Here is an 18,464-nt window from a genome sequence, read left to right on the forward strand (position 1 = left end):
ACAGTCATCCTTGAAACGAAAGTTCGTATACCTAAATCTTTTTAATAAGTAGAAAAATTTGTTTAAATTGCATAAGAGTAACCTAACTCTCATAATATTATATATACGATTACTTTAAAGAGTTTTTGTGATATGATAGGTCAGTGGTAGTGACTTATATATGATCAATTGAGGATATTAAATGTAAATACCAATATATGAATTACTACAATGATATTAATAATGCGTTGTTGAGTATCTTAAGGCCAGCGATAGAAGAAATGAATAGGATTTTTCTTCTTCAATTTTCAACACCAAGACCGTTAAAAGTGTAGTCAAGATTTACATGATATCGAACTATGTGTTACGTACAGTGGCGTAGGAAGGTACTTTTGAGTGGGGGGGGGGGGGCTGAAGACTGATGGCCGGCCTTGGGGAGGGTCTAAGGGGAGAGGGTGCCCCCCTCCCCTTTTGAATTTTTTGCATTTCCAGGTAGCCTCAGATGCAATTTGGTGCAATATAGCACACTTCAACACCCACTCCATTTTGTAAACTTAATTTTGTATTTTCACCAGGCCTTAGATGCAATTTGGTGCTCCAAATGAGATTTTTTTTCTCATTTGGAAATGAAAAAGGGGTTTTTTGACTTGCGAAGCGGGGGGGGGGCGGAATGATACATCCGCCCCTCCACATTTTTCACTGGGGGGGGGCTGGCGCCCCCCAGCCCCCCGGTTCCTACGCCCTTGGTTACGTATGCAGAAGGCTAGTAGCGGTCACAAAATCGGATTCTCTCAATTCGGATGTACTATCGACAGAAACCCTTTGACATTTACAACAAAAGTTACTGATATATTTGTGTTTAATTACAATTGAAAATTTTCAAAAGAAAACAAAATGTGTCCACGCTCTGTTCTATTTTTCTCTTTTCTTTTCTTTACAGCTTTTGGAAACTTACCTGACATTTTGTGGGATAAGTATCAGCAATGCGGAACTATTTGATACTTCAATGAAAGAGTATGATCGTAATAAGGTTAGTGGCCTCATAATTACCAATTAAAAACTTCCATCATATCCAAATTTTCTCATTCTTTTTGCACAAAATAATTTGTGAAATGGATGAACGAAACATGGAATAAAAATAATAATAATCCAGAGATAAAAGTATTTGTTGAGGAAATCTTAACATCATAATCTTTATGTATAAAACTTAATTTTCTTGCTTTAACATTGAAAGGGACCAGCTCAAAAAAAAGTTATCTTATTTCTGTCACATTTTATATTTGCCTCATTGCTATATAACTATGTATTAACAATTCTATATCATTGTTAATGTAATGGCAGAAACAAGCGAAACGAAACATCGTTTTAGAACTTGCAGCTATTTATCCAAGTTTTCGAGATATTGAGAACAGTATTTGTCACTGTTTTATAGCATGGTGGGTTCAATTATGACGCACTTAAGACTTTCAACTGATAAAGTTTACTCATTGAGTGAATTTCTATGATTTTTAGCAATTTAGCTGTTGTGATGTGTTAGCAACATCCATATCTATACATTTTACAATTGTTGACCAAAAAAAAGCCACAAGGAAACTCTTGACAAATTCCGTTGCAGTGTTCTTGCAAATAATTGCTCCGTTCCGGTACCTATTGTGGCGCAGTCTTCTTTAAAGGAGTAGAATGCGCCTGGAATTCACTTAGATGACCTAAAATGAGTGAAATAACCATCTTTTGTTTTAATGGAAATATAGCAAGTAATATAAGACATTTCTAGAAGGAAGAATTTATGGATACGTTTTGCATAATTTCCATTGGACACAGACAAATAACAGTCTTATAGCTGACATCTAAAAGTAGTTTTTTTCACTTCGAAATGGAGTTTCTAAATAGTAATGGTTTGGATATAGCTTTGAAAATTCTTTTGCTTTCACCTCTGTGAGAAACAACGTTGGGAAACGTATTATAGCAATCCTGAAGTTTGGGCTTACTCTCCGTAATCGCTATGTTAAAAATAAAATCATGAAATTTCCCTTGATAATTTCAATATATACATGTAATCTATATGCATTTATGCAATAATATGCTACTTACCACTTCCTACTGTATATGCAGAATCAACAATATTTCCATCGGTTTTGAAAGACGCCCCCTTTATAGAGATGATCACATAAGAACTGTAGGCTAAATCCAATTTTGTATGCTAATCCTATTTCGATTATCATCAACTTTCCGAAATATCGAGCTGAAAGTTGAGCAATAGATCAACCAGACGTCACTTTCGATAACATTCAAGGGGCCCAGATAACCGCATTTTTTTCAACAAACTTATGGGTAATTTTGTCTGTCGTTATATATTTTCTATGTATAAAGCAATGTCTGAAAGGTTAAAAAACATCTCACGATTCTAAAATGAATCAAATCATGTAAAATGAAATCCATTTGCGGAATTAAGGGGGTAGAAAGGGGGGGGGGGATAAAGTATATAGATAAGAGTGGTGATCTTTGTATATAGGAAATTTCTTTTATCGCCATTTTCGATGGGATATCAGCGCAATTATTCCCGTCGGAGAGAAAATCTGTTTAAAGGCCGATGGCTCATTTAAATAGGAAGGGAATGCGGAGGTAGACGGGGGGGGGGTGGGGAGGGCGGCAGGGAGCTTACCCATTTCTTCCTGTTTAATCAATCTATACAGTTTTTTTTTTTAAGTTAAATTGTTTTCTATTCTATCCAAGTCGTAGCGTTCTCTTGTTGCCAGCTCCTTTTGACTGTTTTTCTAGTCATTTTAATTTTAGGAAAACAGAAACATTTTAATAAGTCTCAGCAAATATCTTTCTGCTTTTTCTATACGCTGCTGACGTTGATAGAGTACCTATGAATATAAGACTTATACACGTTAACACGTGGACCGGTTCTGCGAGTTTTATGTGACAATCTTAATAACGTATAACGTTATTGATTTTAATTGCATTGTGCCATCTGCTGTATGAATATACACCCGCTACCATTCAACAATATTTTATTTCAATTTCAGTTTGTTCTTTATTAGATTATAAACATGTTTGTTCTGTATAATCATAACGCCTAAGAAAAATTTCTGTGCCGACAAACGTATGTACCGTGATAAGCCTATACTTGCGAATTCTTATCGATATCTGCGACCTTGCCATTTTCAAAATGCTTTGAAAATATGCTAACGTAATTTGCCGAATGTACTCTTCAAGGTTCCTTTAATAATGTTGTCGTTGTTAAGGGAGGTTCCCATACCAGTCAAGTGAGTATGCAGGATGTAAAATTCAGTGTAAAAAGATGACAAAAAAATAAATAAATAAATAAGTAAATAAATAAATAAACAAAGAAAAGGGAAATGCCCATCGGCAAAAGTCTCTGGCAAACTTATTCGACCTTTAGTTAGTGTGCCATATTGAAAGGGAAAAGCAAACAGAACAAATAAAGAAGGATTTTAAAATGTGTGGCGAAATTTTCATTCTGTCATGCGATAAACGACGCAGCCTCTTTTATGTCAAAAACATCATGCTTGCATATACAGCTATACTGAATTTCTCGTAAATATACGTACGGTGTTTCTTTGCTGGTATTTCTTGTTTATCAAAGGTCTATGAACATTATGAGCTTGAAATACTTAACAACGTACAAAGGTTGGAGTAAACAGCTTTTGCATTATAGTTACATATACATACAAGCATATACCAATACAAACATATGTATAAATATATACATACAAAGACATGTATATATATATATATATATATATATATATATATATATAAAGATATATATATATATATATATGTATATGTATATAAATATCTATATATATATATATATATATATATATATATATATATATATATATATTGGAACTATTCTCGGTATTATACGCGATATTACGCAATACTACTCAAATATATCATAATATTGTGGTTGATTAATTTGACATTAATAATTAATGTGTTGCTTTTAAGTTATGAATGATTTTTGTTTTACTTTCAATTCTTTCCCTTCCTTTTCCTGGTTTCTTTTCTTTTAGATTTTTGACTAAATACAAGTTTTATTTCAAATAACATTAAACATGGAAATATTAAATATTTCCAGTTTGCATTTTGATTGTGTTTATTATCAACATGCGTCAAAAAGATCTGGACGATAAAATTTTGAAAATATAAACATATATATTAATTACTGGAGCTTCACTTGATGTATGACTATACATGGGGTAGGGAGGGGGTCTCTTGGATTGATCAAGTGTAAGCGTATGAATAATAAATTCTTGGTACGTTATATCGGTGAAATCGTTTACTATCTAATGAAAGAGAAAAATACGGAGGACATTGACGAATTACCTTACGATTGAGAGAATCGTTACTATTTGTAAGCCTTGATTCTTCATTTCTGTTTCCTAATTATTCAATCTGTTAACATGTCTGTATTAATATCATTAAATTAATTCTTTGTTAACAGAAATTACTCGAGGTAGCACACGACTTATTCGAGGAACAAACCTGTCTCGAGAGCGTTGTCCATAAAACTATGCAGCGGGCACAATCCTTGCTTCATTGCGAAAGATGTTCTGTGATGTTAGTCAAAGACCCAAATGAAGAGGTGAGTACTGGCGTCTGGCCTGACGAGAGGTAGGTGGTGTCAGGGGGTGGGGAGGGGGTGGAGCCCCGTGCCCCGGGGTCAACTATGGGGCCTGGTAAAATATGGGATAAAGAATAATGTGCTCCTCATCTTCAAAAATTCTTCATAGCCCCATGAGTGTACTATGATTGAATCAAGACTTCAAAAAGATGGCCGGGTGACAAAGTTGTTCATGGGTTCGTCCTGGCTCCCAACGTACTACATTGCCCTTACTATTGTACATTGATATCCCGTTAATTGACTAACGCGTAAGGAAGCAATGCGTTTTTGCACATGCATTAGTGTTAACATAACTATACATACTACACAACTGAGTATAAAGCTAATATTTGTCTTCATTTGAACATAGGGAAACTGACTTGGAAATTATAAACAAATTTGATAAGGGAAAGACATTTTTTACTAAAGAACCGGATTGGAGTCATTGGCTTAGGTTTCCAAGCCCTGTGTTGTACCACCTGAACTATTCAGCCCTTTAGTTGTTGGCGGTCCCTATAATAGTCATTTCACTACTGCAGGGTCAGAAGTACCCTGCATACCGGCATACCTGCATATCATGTAACAAATTAAGGTTTGACGCTCACATTTTATTCAATACCAACCTGTCGCTTTCTGGGTTAGGAAATAAAACCCCATCATTTTGTATATTTCGTGGCGCAGGAAAGAAATAACTTTGAAATAACAAACTGTAAAATATCATTTTTTTTCCAATTATTTTGACAATTTATGTCATTGGATAACAGAAGATGTTCCTTGGCTTGATTCTGTAATCACTCTGTGATTCCAATCGTTACTCACTGTATGTATATGACCAACCAAGGTATCCCACGCACGAGAGAGAAAGTAAAGCGCACCAGATTTAAAACGCATATATGTAAAGACACGCAAACAGAAAAAATAGAAAATAGGAAAATAGAAAGAAGTAAAGACCATAAAGCAGTGACAGGACTGAAACCACTAGAAATAAATAAATTGTTGAAATGAATTTTGTGAGAACAAAACACTTGCATGCGGCCATTTTGATGGAAAAATATTAAAATACCTTAATTTGTGTCACATAATGCACAGAGTGTCCATTTTGTAGCGACGTTTTTGAGGTGATTTTGTAGTTCGCAAATCCTCAAATCAAAATCAGCCTTACTTCCCACTTTTCTTCGAAGTTTTTGCCCATATCCCTCCCCCACCCCACTCCACCCCAATAGTAAAATGCTTAAAGACGGATTGAGTAACTTAAGTTAAGACATACCCTTTGGATAAGATGGAATCACTGTGTCAATTTCTCAGAATGCTTGAAATCAATAGTAATTAAAGTGCTTGAGACAGATTGAAGAACCTAAGTTGTAACTTACCTTTTGGATAAGATGGAGTCACTGTGTCAATTTCTCAGAATGCTTGAAATCAATGTCTTGGTTGACAAATAAATACTTATCGAATGACATATAGGATATAATACAACGTGTATATGAGATATTACATAGGCATATAGACACGGCATGTGAGAAATATATATTAATGTAATACCTATACAAATAACAAAATTAACTCTTAATAGGTAAATGTTAATAACGTATAATTTTATATGTAATACAGTTACCATGTATGAAAACGAAACAACTTTCCGATCTTTCTCTAAATTTGTTTCCACTGAAACGAAAAGAAGCAATTACTCCCGACGTACAGAAGAGCTAAACGAGGAGTATAGAAAATATTAAAAAGAAAGAAAGGTATTTCATTCAGTCCTATGCAAATAACCCTATCGAATCAATTCTTCTTCTTAAAGCAATTGGGGATCAATTTCATTTGGTACTTGAAGGAAGAGAATCGTGAATATTCATAAAGTGAAAGAGGAGAAAGATTCGGAATATATTTAGAGTGATCTTGTAACATGTCATTGACTGTAGCGGAAGAAGAGTTTCCCTTGTATTAAACGTCATAAGCTGCATCATCATGTGATGTCGAGAACCTACTACAACGATAAGCTAACAGTGAGCCGAGTAAGACCGGGAAACCATATATATATATATATATATATATATATATATATATATATATATATATATATATATATATATATATATATATATATATATATCGTGTATACCCAAACGATCATGGCACTATAACTAAATTCCATTTACCATGATAGGATCATATTAATTTGCGTGTTGTGCACGGGTATAGAACGAAGCGAAAGCAATATTGTGATAAGCGACAATCACATTTTGCAACTCGCAGTATTGGCAGTTTCAATTTAAGTCTTTCCCTCAGTCGTTTCTATCAGTTTCAGCTTCCGGCAAAAAATGTAAACGATTAGGTATGTCATTCACCTCTCACTTACTATACTGCCATTTTACCCTCTTTTCACTGCGCGCGCGCAACTCCCCCCTATAAATTTCAAATAAGTTACGAATATAAATTTGACATATATTTCGAAACAAATCGCATCCGTGGGCTATGAAAAAAAAACCAAAACAGTTCATAATGGTTGACGTTATCGATCGAACACGTGATCATTTTGGAACATTTTATGTTTAACAGCAACGCACTGTTATAAATGTATGAGGTGCGTTTATAGCAGGAAATTGTGATTCAAACAAATTCCTTATATGACGGAGGTGAATTTCCTTCATGGTCTAGTCATATAGAAGTAAATATATTTGCAATCTTCGAGTCTACAGACCTTAAGAGAAAGATAAATAAAGTAGTCAGATTATGGGGCGAGTAACCGGCACCGCGGTAAATTCAGTTCCATGGTCTGCCCCATCAAAAGTTCTCCCAACACTTAAAGCTATAATTAAATAAGTTTTTCTGGTTTAACCGTAGATTTTTGTTCTATGTAAAATAAATCCTCTGGGCTTCTTATTTCTTTCTTAGAAAATCTCACGAAACCTTTGTATTTTCGCCCTTTGGTCGTCTATGCCTTGACTTTGTAAGGGACTATGGAATGTTTGCTTGTTATGGGTGGTACCATCTGAGTGGACAGAGAGAGGTGGGGGGGGGGAGGGAGTGATTTTAGGGGGAGTTTATATCAGGGTAACAGTACCAGAGTCCGGCGTCAATTATAGGAGCCCGAGGAAACACATGGATAAAGAATATTGTTCTCATATTCATATTTATACTTAAGGCAAAATGAAGGTTTCCAAGATGGGATCCGCTGACATCATTGTTATAACTGGCGTCCAGGGATTTACCTTATATGCCTCTGCATGCCAGTTATTTAACTGTAATAATGCCGTGCGATTACAAGCTTGTCAATGGAACACCGACAGTGCTAAACTATCAGATATCAACTGAATTGATTTGTAATGTAAAAACGACTTCCCTTCGATACTGAAAATCTCAGTCTATAAAACTGCAACCAAAAAAATGGTCAGCTGTTCAACTCATTTGATGAGCATGTTGAATGCCGTTAAAATAGATTATGAGTACAGTAAGGGAAGCAAACAATTACAAATCCAGCCCCCCCCCCCCCCTCCAGCCAACAATCATAAATTATAATAATTCGGGGTGAGCGACATTTTACATTCACATGCCAGGAAAGAATGTCGAATTCTATAGAGCAAAGCATTCGAAGAAGCGAATTTTGACTTTCTAATATAAAAACAAAGCGGAATACAGTTTACTTTCCAAGAAGATCACGTTTTCTTGCATTGTCGGTTTGCTTCGAATGTTTGTATCATAGCTTATTTAATGTAAAATGTGGAAGTCAACACTTCACGCACGAATAATTTACTTTAGTTAAGTAAATATTGTTTACTTTATCAAGACAGAAAACGTCGAGGACCTTTCCAAATCTTCTGACGCAGTCTCGATTTGTTGCCAGACGCAAAATTTAAAGTAAACTTAAACATTTAATAAACTTCACAAATGAATATGATACTATAGGGCGTGATAGAGCGTCGCTGGTTCTAAATTTGGTGACTGTTCAATCCCTTTATATCAAAATTAAAAATCCAACATTACTTTTGCGCCGTTGCTTGAGTCGTGTTCATATTTCCCAAGTGAAATTAACCATACTCCAGAAACATGCGGCAAGCCTTCTGTTGTATAACGCTAGCGTACTATTTAAACTACAGAACTAAAACTATTCACAATCAGGTCCGAGAGCGAGACCACTGAGGTTCGAGATCGGTACCAGTAGCAGTGGTCTCGAGACCTACAACAATGTTACTGTCGTATCGCCCGATGTGCTCTATAGGTACCTTCAAGTAACGTCGAGAGCTAGGTCGGGCTCCGGGCGGGTGGGGGGGGGGGATGAGGAATATGTCACCGGTCCATTTCTTGAAGTCTTCATTTTTCTTGCCGTATACATGAAAATGAGTCAACTAATTTTTCATCCCATATTTTCCCAAAGTACCCCCTAATTGACCCCTTGTTCGGGGATGCACCTCCCCCCTCCTACCTTGCCAGGCTTGACTATACACCCATGAAATGTAAGAAATTAATAGAGGTATCACTGACCAATATAGAAACATTTCATTCATTTTTATTTCAATTCATTCTATATCTCTATATACAGGTAAAGTACAAAGTACATGTAAATATGTAGCAGAATATCAGTAGTGATAAGAGTGAAATGATTGTATTTGTGTAAAAATCAGATTCAAAGGTCAAGAGTATTGCGCCCAAAGTTTAGCATGCTTAAAAGTGCTAGAAGTTTTCTAAAGAACTCTTTTTTGGTCCGAGAGGCTCTTACTCTCTTTAAATGCGACATTAACCCAATCATTCATGTTTAGGTTATTATAAGAGAGATCTATGTTCTGACCCCCCCCCCACCATCACCCTGCCCCTCGGACGGGGCTTTACAAAGCAACAAAACTACAAAGAAAGAAGAAATAAGAGAAATAAAAATAAAAAGGTATTGGATGATTGTTTTTCTCGTAAAAATTAACAAAAGAAGTTTTGTAACATATTATGATGATTAGATCTTGTGCGAACCATAATATTGAAGTTCATGACACCCTTTGATGATACTCAAGTATCATGTGAAGTATATATGAACAATCATAAAACACTAGAGGCCTTTCCACTCTCACTCAGACAAGTATAGATAACAAGAGCGTAACTTCATCTCACGAAAATTGACTATTGACACATGTACGCGTTTAGCTGGTGAAAAAAAGGGCTATAAGCACCAGAACATCGATACCGAGACTTCTAGGCATGGGACATAATATGTTTGATGGTATATGGTGCATTCGCGATAGTAAGGGCTATAATGTTCTGGTAAAGAATATCGGTGATGACGATCTCCATGATTTTGCTCATTGGTTTAGCTCTATTCAGTGCTGTGGCCGAGTGCATAAAGGCGGTGGCATTTGAAGCAATGAGGCCTTAGTAATTGGGAGATTCCGGGTTCGATACCCGGCCGGGTCATTTAGTAAGGTGGGTTTTCCATCCAAGAGCAATATACGGTTTAGGCCATCTGAAATGACTGTCTAAATTGAATAGATTCCAAAAGTTGAGTTAAGATGTTGAAAAAGTTGTTACAATTTGGCGAACGAACACAGCAACTACATGCGTTTCTAATGGTGCAGCTACGTTATTATACCACAGTGCGCGAATTTAGGGAACACGTAAAATTACCGTATATTCTACCATATACTCAGTTTATATAGATAACAAATGGTTAACCCCTAAGCAGTATTTCTGTACCAAAACGATGGAAATGTTACCTAGTTCGACGCGACTGGCAGTTGTGTACACGGTATAGTCTATGATATCTGTATATAAAGTCATTATCGAAACGAACAACACGTTTCTTGATTTTATTTCCGATGTAATATGTTTTTATGGGGGAAAAACACAGAAAAAGTCATGATAATAAGACGACAATCAGATTTGACGGGACATAGTAACATAATCAAAACTTAATTCTTCATTCTCTGTACTTTTTCATAATTTCATAATTTGGCAAAATTTCCGGTCATCGGAATAGAGGATTTTTTTTATACCTTTTGTAACGATTTTGGTACTTGCGTTTTGAAGTTTTCTTAAAATGTCAATCTAGAAATCTTAAAATAAACCAGCACGATTCTATGACAGTAACATACATTAAGGATCCTTCAACAGTTATACACGAATGGGAATTTCAGGTAAACCTTATCCATTTTAAGAACACAACATTCCAGGTCAGATTTAAGAGGATAGTCCCAAGGGAAATTTGATTTTGACCACTCGATTCTTATGGCATTGCCATAGAAAACCGCATGATGTGTGTTATAATGTCTTAACACGTGTTACATGTATGATCACTTGCTACTGAGAAGGACTTACAAACAGAAAGTACTAAACACACAAACCTATAAGGATATAATACTTGACTGGACTAGTAACCAGACTAATCTAAGGTTTCGCCAATAATTTCGTCCACATTTTAACAGAAAGTGGATGGCACTTTACTGCAAAACGCTTAAAATCTGCAATTTCAACCATCTTATTTCACTGCCCTCCGCAAACGCACACCCGCACTTATTTTGCTTTCTGTAATCACTGTGTTTCTCTTCAAATTACAATCTTTAAACAATGGAAGCGCGTTGTTCTTTTAGTCTTTATTCAATTTATTAAAGAAGAAAAATTGGGTCAATGAACAATTTATCTAGATGACTTGCCTTCAGTTTCCGTCAAGTACAAATATTTGTTTAACTTCTTTCGTAGGTTAACGACACATGGACATATTCATACAATATTTGCTGCGGTACTTATTATTCAAGTAAAGTAAAAAAAAGTGACGTAATAGTTTATCTACAACTTTGTAATAACTTGTTTATGGGCTATTTTCTACGGATACGTGCAAATCTGCTTTATTTACAATGCTATCTAAAACCGCTGGCTTTCCAGCGGTGGGTTTGTTTGGCTTCACTTATCGCATGATGATTGCGACGATTATGTCGTGTTCAGTTTGAAAGCTGTAGCGAGTATATATGAGTAACTCGCATGTCGAACGTAAGATTCAACGCATGCATTTAATTAATGTAATCTCAATGTACGTGAATATATGAGTAACACTGGTCCCTGGAGATGAGTTTATGCAGACAAAATGCCTTTTTTAAGAGCTTGCCCACTGCTAGCAATTTTTTTTCGCGTTCTTTGAGGCCGCCCCTTCTATCTCTTTCGTTTGGTCCAATTAGTTAAAACTCAGTGTAGGAGAAAGGTTAAAAAAATAATCCTTTTTTATTTCACAATTTTGTGATATTAACTAAATTTGATAAAAAACAAAATGTACATTTTTTTGTGTTTATTGAAGCAAATCTTAATAAACAGGATGATTCCCAGCTTAGTTTGGTATTGATGAAGGTTAACACGAAGCCATGAAGAGTATATGGGGGGGGGCAGGGAGGGGGCTGGGAGAGGTTTATTATAATTTAATAATGTTCTCTCTACGTACCTGTGCCACTAAAGGCAATTGTTAGATAATCTATCTGGACTTCCCAAATGGGAAAGAGCGTATAGGGTCGTAGTTGATCTATACTTCAAAACCATAACTTTCAGACACCTTGCATGGATTCAGCGAGTCTGTGTGAAAACTGAATAGATAAATAAAGTGTGTGTGTATGTGGAAAGGGATATGTGCAAACGAAAGCTTACCTGTGCAATAATTACCTGTTTTTCCACTACACGGATATCTGCATACATCGAACCTCATTACCCACCCCTCCCCTTCCCCATCTACCACTTATACAAAAACAAAAGTTTAGAAGGATGCTCAAACATGGGTTCATCCCTCCTCCCTCCTGCCTCCTGCCTCCTGCCTCCTCCCTCCTTCCCCTCCTCCCCTCCTCCCTCCTCCCTCCTCCCTCCTCCCTCCTCCCTCCTCCCTCCTCCCTCCTCCCTCCACCAACCCAAATAATACGATACCCTGTCTGCGCCTGCTCGAACGTCACGTGCCCAAAATGAGTTACAATTTTTACATTTACACAAATATTGAATCAAGATAGCACATGGCGTTGATTGTACAGGTTCGTTTTGATATCGATTCGCTATACTATCGAGAGCTAAATTTAATTCAGTATGGCAAAACTATTTTACTATCATCCTAATTTTGAACTAAAACGAAACCACTATCAGAGCTGTTATTCTATTTGGACACAAAAACTAAACTTTGGTCCGATTACAGCTTCATTATATCAATTTACATTATATAGCCTAGATCCCTTTTTCTTACAAGTTCTTGTGATTATTTAGGTTTTTTTTTCGTTGTCACATAATGTGATTTATTACCAAAAGAATCACAAAATTATCTATTTTAAGGGCCAAGCACGCTCTAATTCAAAAATCTTGATTTAGTGGAATGGCATAATGAAATTACCGACCTACTTCCATGTATACTATAGTCTTCAACAAGTATACCTTCACCAAGTTTCAACTGTCAACAAAGATAGGTTAGCGTGTGTTCATTAAATTTCTCCGGGTGTCCCGGGACCAAATAACAGAACCTATAAATCCTGCAAGGATCGACTGTTATTCCCATGGATGATGGGTAAACTCACTCAACTCAAGACGAAAATCGAATTCTCACAAACTAAAATAAGAGAGAGAATTTGCGTGACTTGGCCGACGGCAAATACAGTGGCGCGCATAAAAACCGTAACTTGAGTAGCATGGCAAACGTTTGGTTTTTATGTACACACGAGGGGACAGTAGTATAAAGCCTATACGTGCAGAACCTGTATGAATACACATGCATATAACGCCCTACGGGGACAACCCGCTAACTCTCTAATGAAGATTAAAACAAAATCCAGAATTTTTAGGAAATACGTTTTAGAATGGATGGCGTGTAAAAAGGTCGTATATTGTGTATATTCAGAGAAGCAAATGGTATTGTCATTTCTTCTGCCCATTTCATCACGTATACTTCCATGTTATATCAAAATCCGCTGCAGGAAATATATAGCCTGTTCTTCAAATATGCAAGTAATCCATACACAGCAGCAATTAAAGGTTAATTAGTCTTAAAACTGGATCAGCGATCAGTCTGCGCGTGAAAGATGAAGAGAGTGGGCGAGAGATAATTAGAAAGTATAATGCATAATTAATAAATTGTCTTAAATCTTAAACTTTGATTAGAGTGTATTTTAGCCGGTGGTTGTAACAATCGTAACGACGAGATTTTTCATGACCTTTATACAATTTTCGTCAATTATGAAGATATGCAGGAGAAAACACAACGCAGTCAGTATAGTATTAATAATGCAGTAAAGAAGACTACAAAAATCAAATAAATATCATAAAGTCTGCTCCCCCCCCCAAAAAAAAATCCCTTGTTTGGTATATAAAATTCAGCTGGGTAAAATTTGAATCAAGTCAATTTGTTATTTGATATTTCAAATAACAGGTTTTTTGGTTTTTTAATTATTTTAATTTTGTTTAGACTTAAAATGAAACTGCATTAGAAATAGATTTCCTTTTAATATTGTGCAAAGTGAATGCTTTTAAAGTTGGTTTTCAACTGCTCGGACCATAGAGAGCAAAGTAATAATTTGATGTCCAAGAAAATTGGTTACATTGGGTAATGTAAAAAAAAGATACCAATACTTTGTATTTTTAATTCTAGTAAGATGGGGGTTTGAAGTTATGTTATTGACTCAAATGATACATATTTAAATCAATTAATATTAGTTGCATAACGAAACCTTACCATATCGTCTTCTGTCATTTTGGCATCAGTATCGCAAATAATTTTCGACATGTCATCGTGAACTCTTGCACACCCCTCCCCCTCCCCCTCTCCCCTCCCCTCCCCGCCACCCGACACCACATGCACATACACAGTATCCAAAATATATATTTTACTTTTTGAATACTACCAACAATTGTAAAAATTTCAACCATGGAACGAGCACGCACAGTTTATTCGCCTCCATGTTTGATTCAAATATAGACTGCTATAGGCTGAAGTCGCTGTTATGATGTGAATAATAAGCTAATTCCCAGCTGATTTGCACTATTTTCACGCGAAACTTAAGGTTAATATAATATCAATTCAATAACATTTCTATATAAGAAAGCAATTCACTATTACCTATCGAATGCATGTGTAATTTAGGTTTGAAATTAATTGTAAAAGTAGCGAATATTCTATTAGAAGTGAATCGAAGACTTGAGTTATTTATAATCCCGTCTTGTCATAGCAGCGTGGTTATTCCTGCGCTCAGTGAGACGTGAGTCCCGTTCCTAAATCAATCCGCTTATCGATTCATGTTGATCCTTTTAGCGATGGTGGTTGCATGGCAGTTCCGGTTCCGGCGTTCAGCGAAACATTTTCTTTAAAATGTGATTAACCTTGACATACACGTATACCAAGTGGCGGTGAGATTAATGGCATCACAAACTCTCTCAGCGAGACATTTCATCTATAGTAAATATATTATCAATAGAAGCCAACTTCAAAAGTAGATTGAATGATTTAGATCTACATTCAATACGTCACATGTTATCACAAATAGATTTTCTATAAATATTTGAATAGCTCTAATTCGGTAATTGTAAAGAAAGACATCAATAAGTTTATCGCCGCGGCGCAAGGCACATTTTGTTTATATTTATCGTATCGAAGCAATGTCGCAATGGTTATCGGGCATCGATGTGATTTATATCATGCAGCCTAGTAACTATGAAAAACAAGTGGATAAAGTAAATGGAAATGTTAGATGTTTGTACAAGTATCGTAAACTAAATGTTGGCAGTTTTTTTTTTAACAGTCTTAAAGAAAAGTTAACAAAATTGATTGAAAAGATTGGTTATTGTCTTGACTAATTTCTTGTTTAACGACCCCCCCCCCCACCCAGCCCACCCCCTTTCAAGTCCCTTTATTGAGTAGGGTATAGTTGCAACACTCCACTGTATACATAATTGCTCGTCTAAAAGACACGACGCGTTAAGCCTATGTAAGATTTTATCCGAATTCAGTGGTTTTAATATTACCTTTTCGTTCAGTAACACGATAAAGTATATAAGCGATCGTGAAACTAAGTAACTAATTCTGACAATAATTGGAATAAGAAATGGGAATAAGAATAAGAAATCAGAGTTGCAGCAGTTAATTGATAAAACTCATCAAAACACCAGAAATTAGCCAATTGGCAAAGGTCCATTGAGTTACTGTGTGAACATATGATAAATATGTCAATCACTTTCTGATTGCACCCTTTATGTCTAAAAGAAAGAAATGATGTAAATACATAATATATATATATATATATATATATATATATACATTGTATTTGAACTAATTGGGGGTTACAAGCTGTAATAATATTGTCAGTTTAATGCAAGTAATAACACCACCCCCCCCCCCCCACACACACACACCTAAATGAATCTTGATTAATTATATACCTATTCTTTGTTATCTTTCTTATATCTTAGGAAGTGACAATCAACAAAGTTTTCCATCTCTCTGGATCGTTTTCCAACGGCCACTCAAATCAATCGTTTGCGACGTCTGATACTAAACCACCCAATGGGATCATCGAATACGTGGTGAATACCGGAGAAAGAGTTAACATCACCGATCCTACGAATGACCCAAGGATCACTAAAGAGACAGAACAGGGATTCGAGACTAAGTCTATGCTTTGTATGCCGATCAGGAACAATAAATGTGAAATTATAGGTGCGTTTGCGATGAAATCATATTTTTAAAGACTTTTTGTGAAATTTATCAGTATTTACATCTCCTTTTTCGAACATATGCGGGCGCATTTTATTAGATCGATTAGCTAGTATCAGGGCTTCGTGAGTTGCGTTTACTTTTTTATGCAGACGCCCACGCAGTTATACAGTAACAGTGCATTCTATACAGTGTATATCTATACAGTGTGTATATATACAGTGTATATCTATACAGTGTGTATATATACAGTGTATATCTATGCAGTGTATATCTATACAGTGTGTATCTATGCAGTGAATATCTAAACAGTGTGTATCTATATGCAGTGTATATCTATACATTGTATATCTATGCAGTGTATATCTATACAGTGTATAACTATGCAGTGAATATCTAAACAGTGTGTATCTATATGCAGTGTATATCTATGCAGTGTATACCAATACAGTGTATATCTAATACAGTGCATATCTATACAGTGTATATCTTCTATGCAGTGTATATTTATGCAGTGTATATCTATACAGTGTATATATATACAGTGTGTATCTATACAGTGTATATCTATGCAGTGTGTATCTATACAGTGTATATCTATACAGTGTTTATCTATACAGTGTATATCTAAGCAGTGTATATCTATACAGTGTATATCTATACAGTGTATATCTATGCAGTGTATATCTATATGCAGTGTATATCTATACAGTGTATATCTATGCAGTATATATCTATACAGTGTTTATCTATACAGTGTATATATATACAGTGTGTATCTATACAGTGTATATCTAAGCAGTGTATATCTATACAGTGTATATCTATGCAGTGTATATCTATGCAGTGTATATCTATATGCAGTGTGTATCTATACAGTGTATATCTATGCAGTATATATCTATGCAGTGTATATCTATGCAGTGTATATCTATACAGTGTATATCTATGCAGTGTATATCTATGCAGTGTATATCTATATGCAGTGTGTATCTATACAGTGTATATCTATGCAGTATATATCTATACAGTGTATATCTATACAGTGTTTATCTATACAGTGTATATCTAATACAGTGTATATCTATACAGTGTATATCTTCTATACAGTGTATATCTATACAGTGTATATCTATGCAGTGTATATCTATGCAGTGTATATCTATATGCAGTGTTTATCTATACAGTGTTAGGCAACTGAGTATATGTGTCGAGGAATTCCCACATGGAGGCACTGATGGAGGGCATGAAGGAGGATGAGCTTAAGATGATAAAAAGGAATTATAGATTTGTCTTCAGGGAATACTTGTAGAGCAGTCAAGCTTGCTTCCGTATATATAATGACATGTAGATACAGTGTAAACCCAAAAGTGTGCATTCTACATTTGATAGGCAACGAAGAGATCAGAGAAAGATACGGAGTTAACTTAATTAATGATTATCTAAACTTTTCTGTATTCTAATTGACTTCAACTGAAACATTGTGGCATATTTAAGGGATTTGGTTTCATGATCATCCACAACTCTTTTTTTTCTCCATCAACTCTTGCGAAAGGTATTTTGCTTTTCATCAACTCCAGTGAAAGGGATTTGCCAAAAAGAAAAAATGATGACATATCCTTTTGTTTAATTATTAGTTCGTCGACAGAAAGATAACTTGTTTACATTTAAATTTATTGTATAGCATTAACGCATGAAATGACTAAAGTTGTTCAATGTGTTAAAATATGACTATGCGATTAATGAACAGGTTAGTCATATAATTAAATGCATCGAATTGTTTATATTATTCGCAGGTGTTGCTCAAGTTTTGAATAGAGAAGATGGATTCCCCTTTGACGAGAACGACGAACAGTTATTTGAGGTAACTGTTGACATGAAAAGCTTTCTTGTTTACACTATATAGAAAAACAAATCAAATTCCTCGCCTCGATCGTATATGATAGAGCTTTTGTGATGATCGATTCCTCCAAATATTTAAGTAATACCTCGTTCTACAAGATATTGGAGTGTAAATGTCGTCCTAGGGGCTACCATTTTGACTTCAACATTTCTGATGCAACAGTGAAGTTTAGAAAGTAAAACCTTTTACCCGACCCTGGTTCATTATCTTGTTACCAAGGTGAATGTAACAATGTTATAATTTAATCAATGTATAAAAAGATCTTGTTAATAGCTTCGGTATTTTAGGGTCACCATTTGCCAACCTAT

At 35.4% G+C, this 18,464-nt stretch overlaps 1 protein-coding gene across 3 annotated transcripts in view; it reads left to right on the forward strand.

The window, feature by feature from the left end:
* LOC139966641 (dual 3',5'-cyclic-AMP and -GMP phosphodiesterase 11A-like) overlaps positions 1-18,464 on the forward strand; it is a 100,181-nt gene that overhangs the window by 52,108 nt on the left and 29,609 nt on the right. For all 3 annotated transcript variants that reach the window (XM_071969885.1, XM_071969884.1, XM_071969883.1), the window contains exons 4-7: positions 920-1,009; positions 4,460-4,600; positions 16,010-16,256; positions 18,050-18,117. In XM_071969885.1, coding sequence (XP_071825986.1) covers positions 920-1,009; positions 4,460-4,600; positions 16,010-16,256; positions 18,050-18,117 — 546 coding nt within the window. The remainder of the gene's footprint in view (positions 1-919; positions 1,010-4,459; positions 4,601-16,009; positions 16,257-18,049; positions 18,118-18,464) is intronic.

The sequence above is a fragment of the Apostichopus japonicus genome, chromosome 4, assembly GCF_037975245.1.
Source record: "Apostichopus japonicus isolate 1M-3 chromosome 4, ASM3797524v1, whole genome shotgun sequence".
NCBI lineage: Eukaryota > Metazoa > Echinodermata > Holothuroidea > Aspidochirotida > Stichopodidae > Apostichopus > Apostichopus japonicus.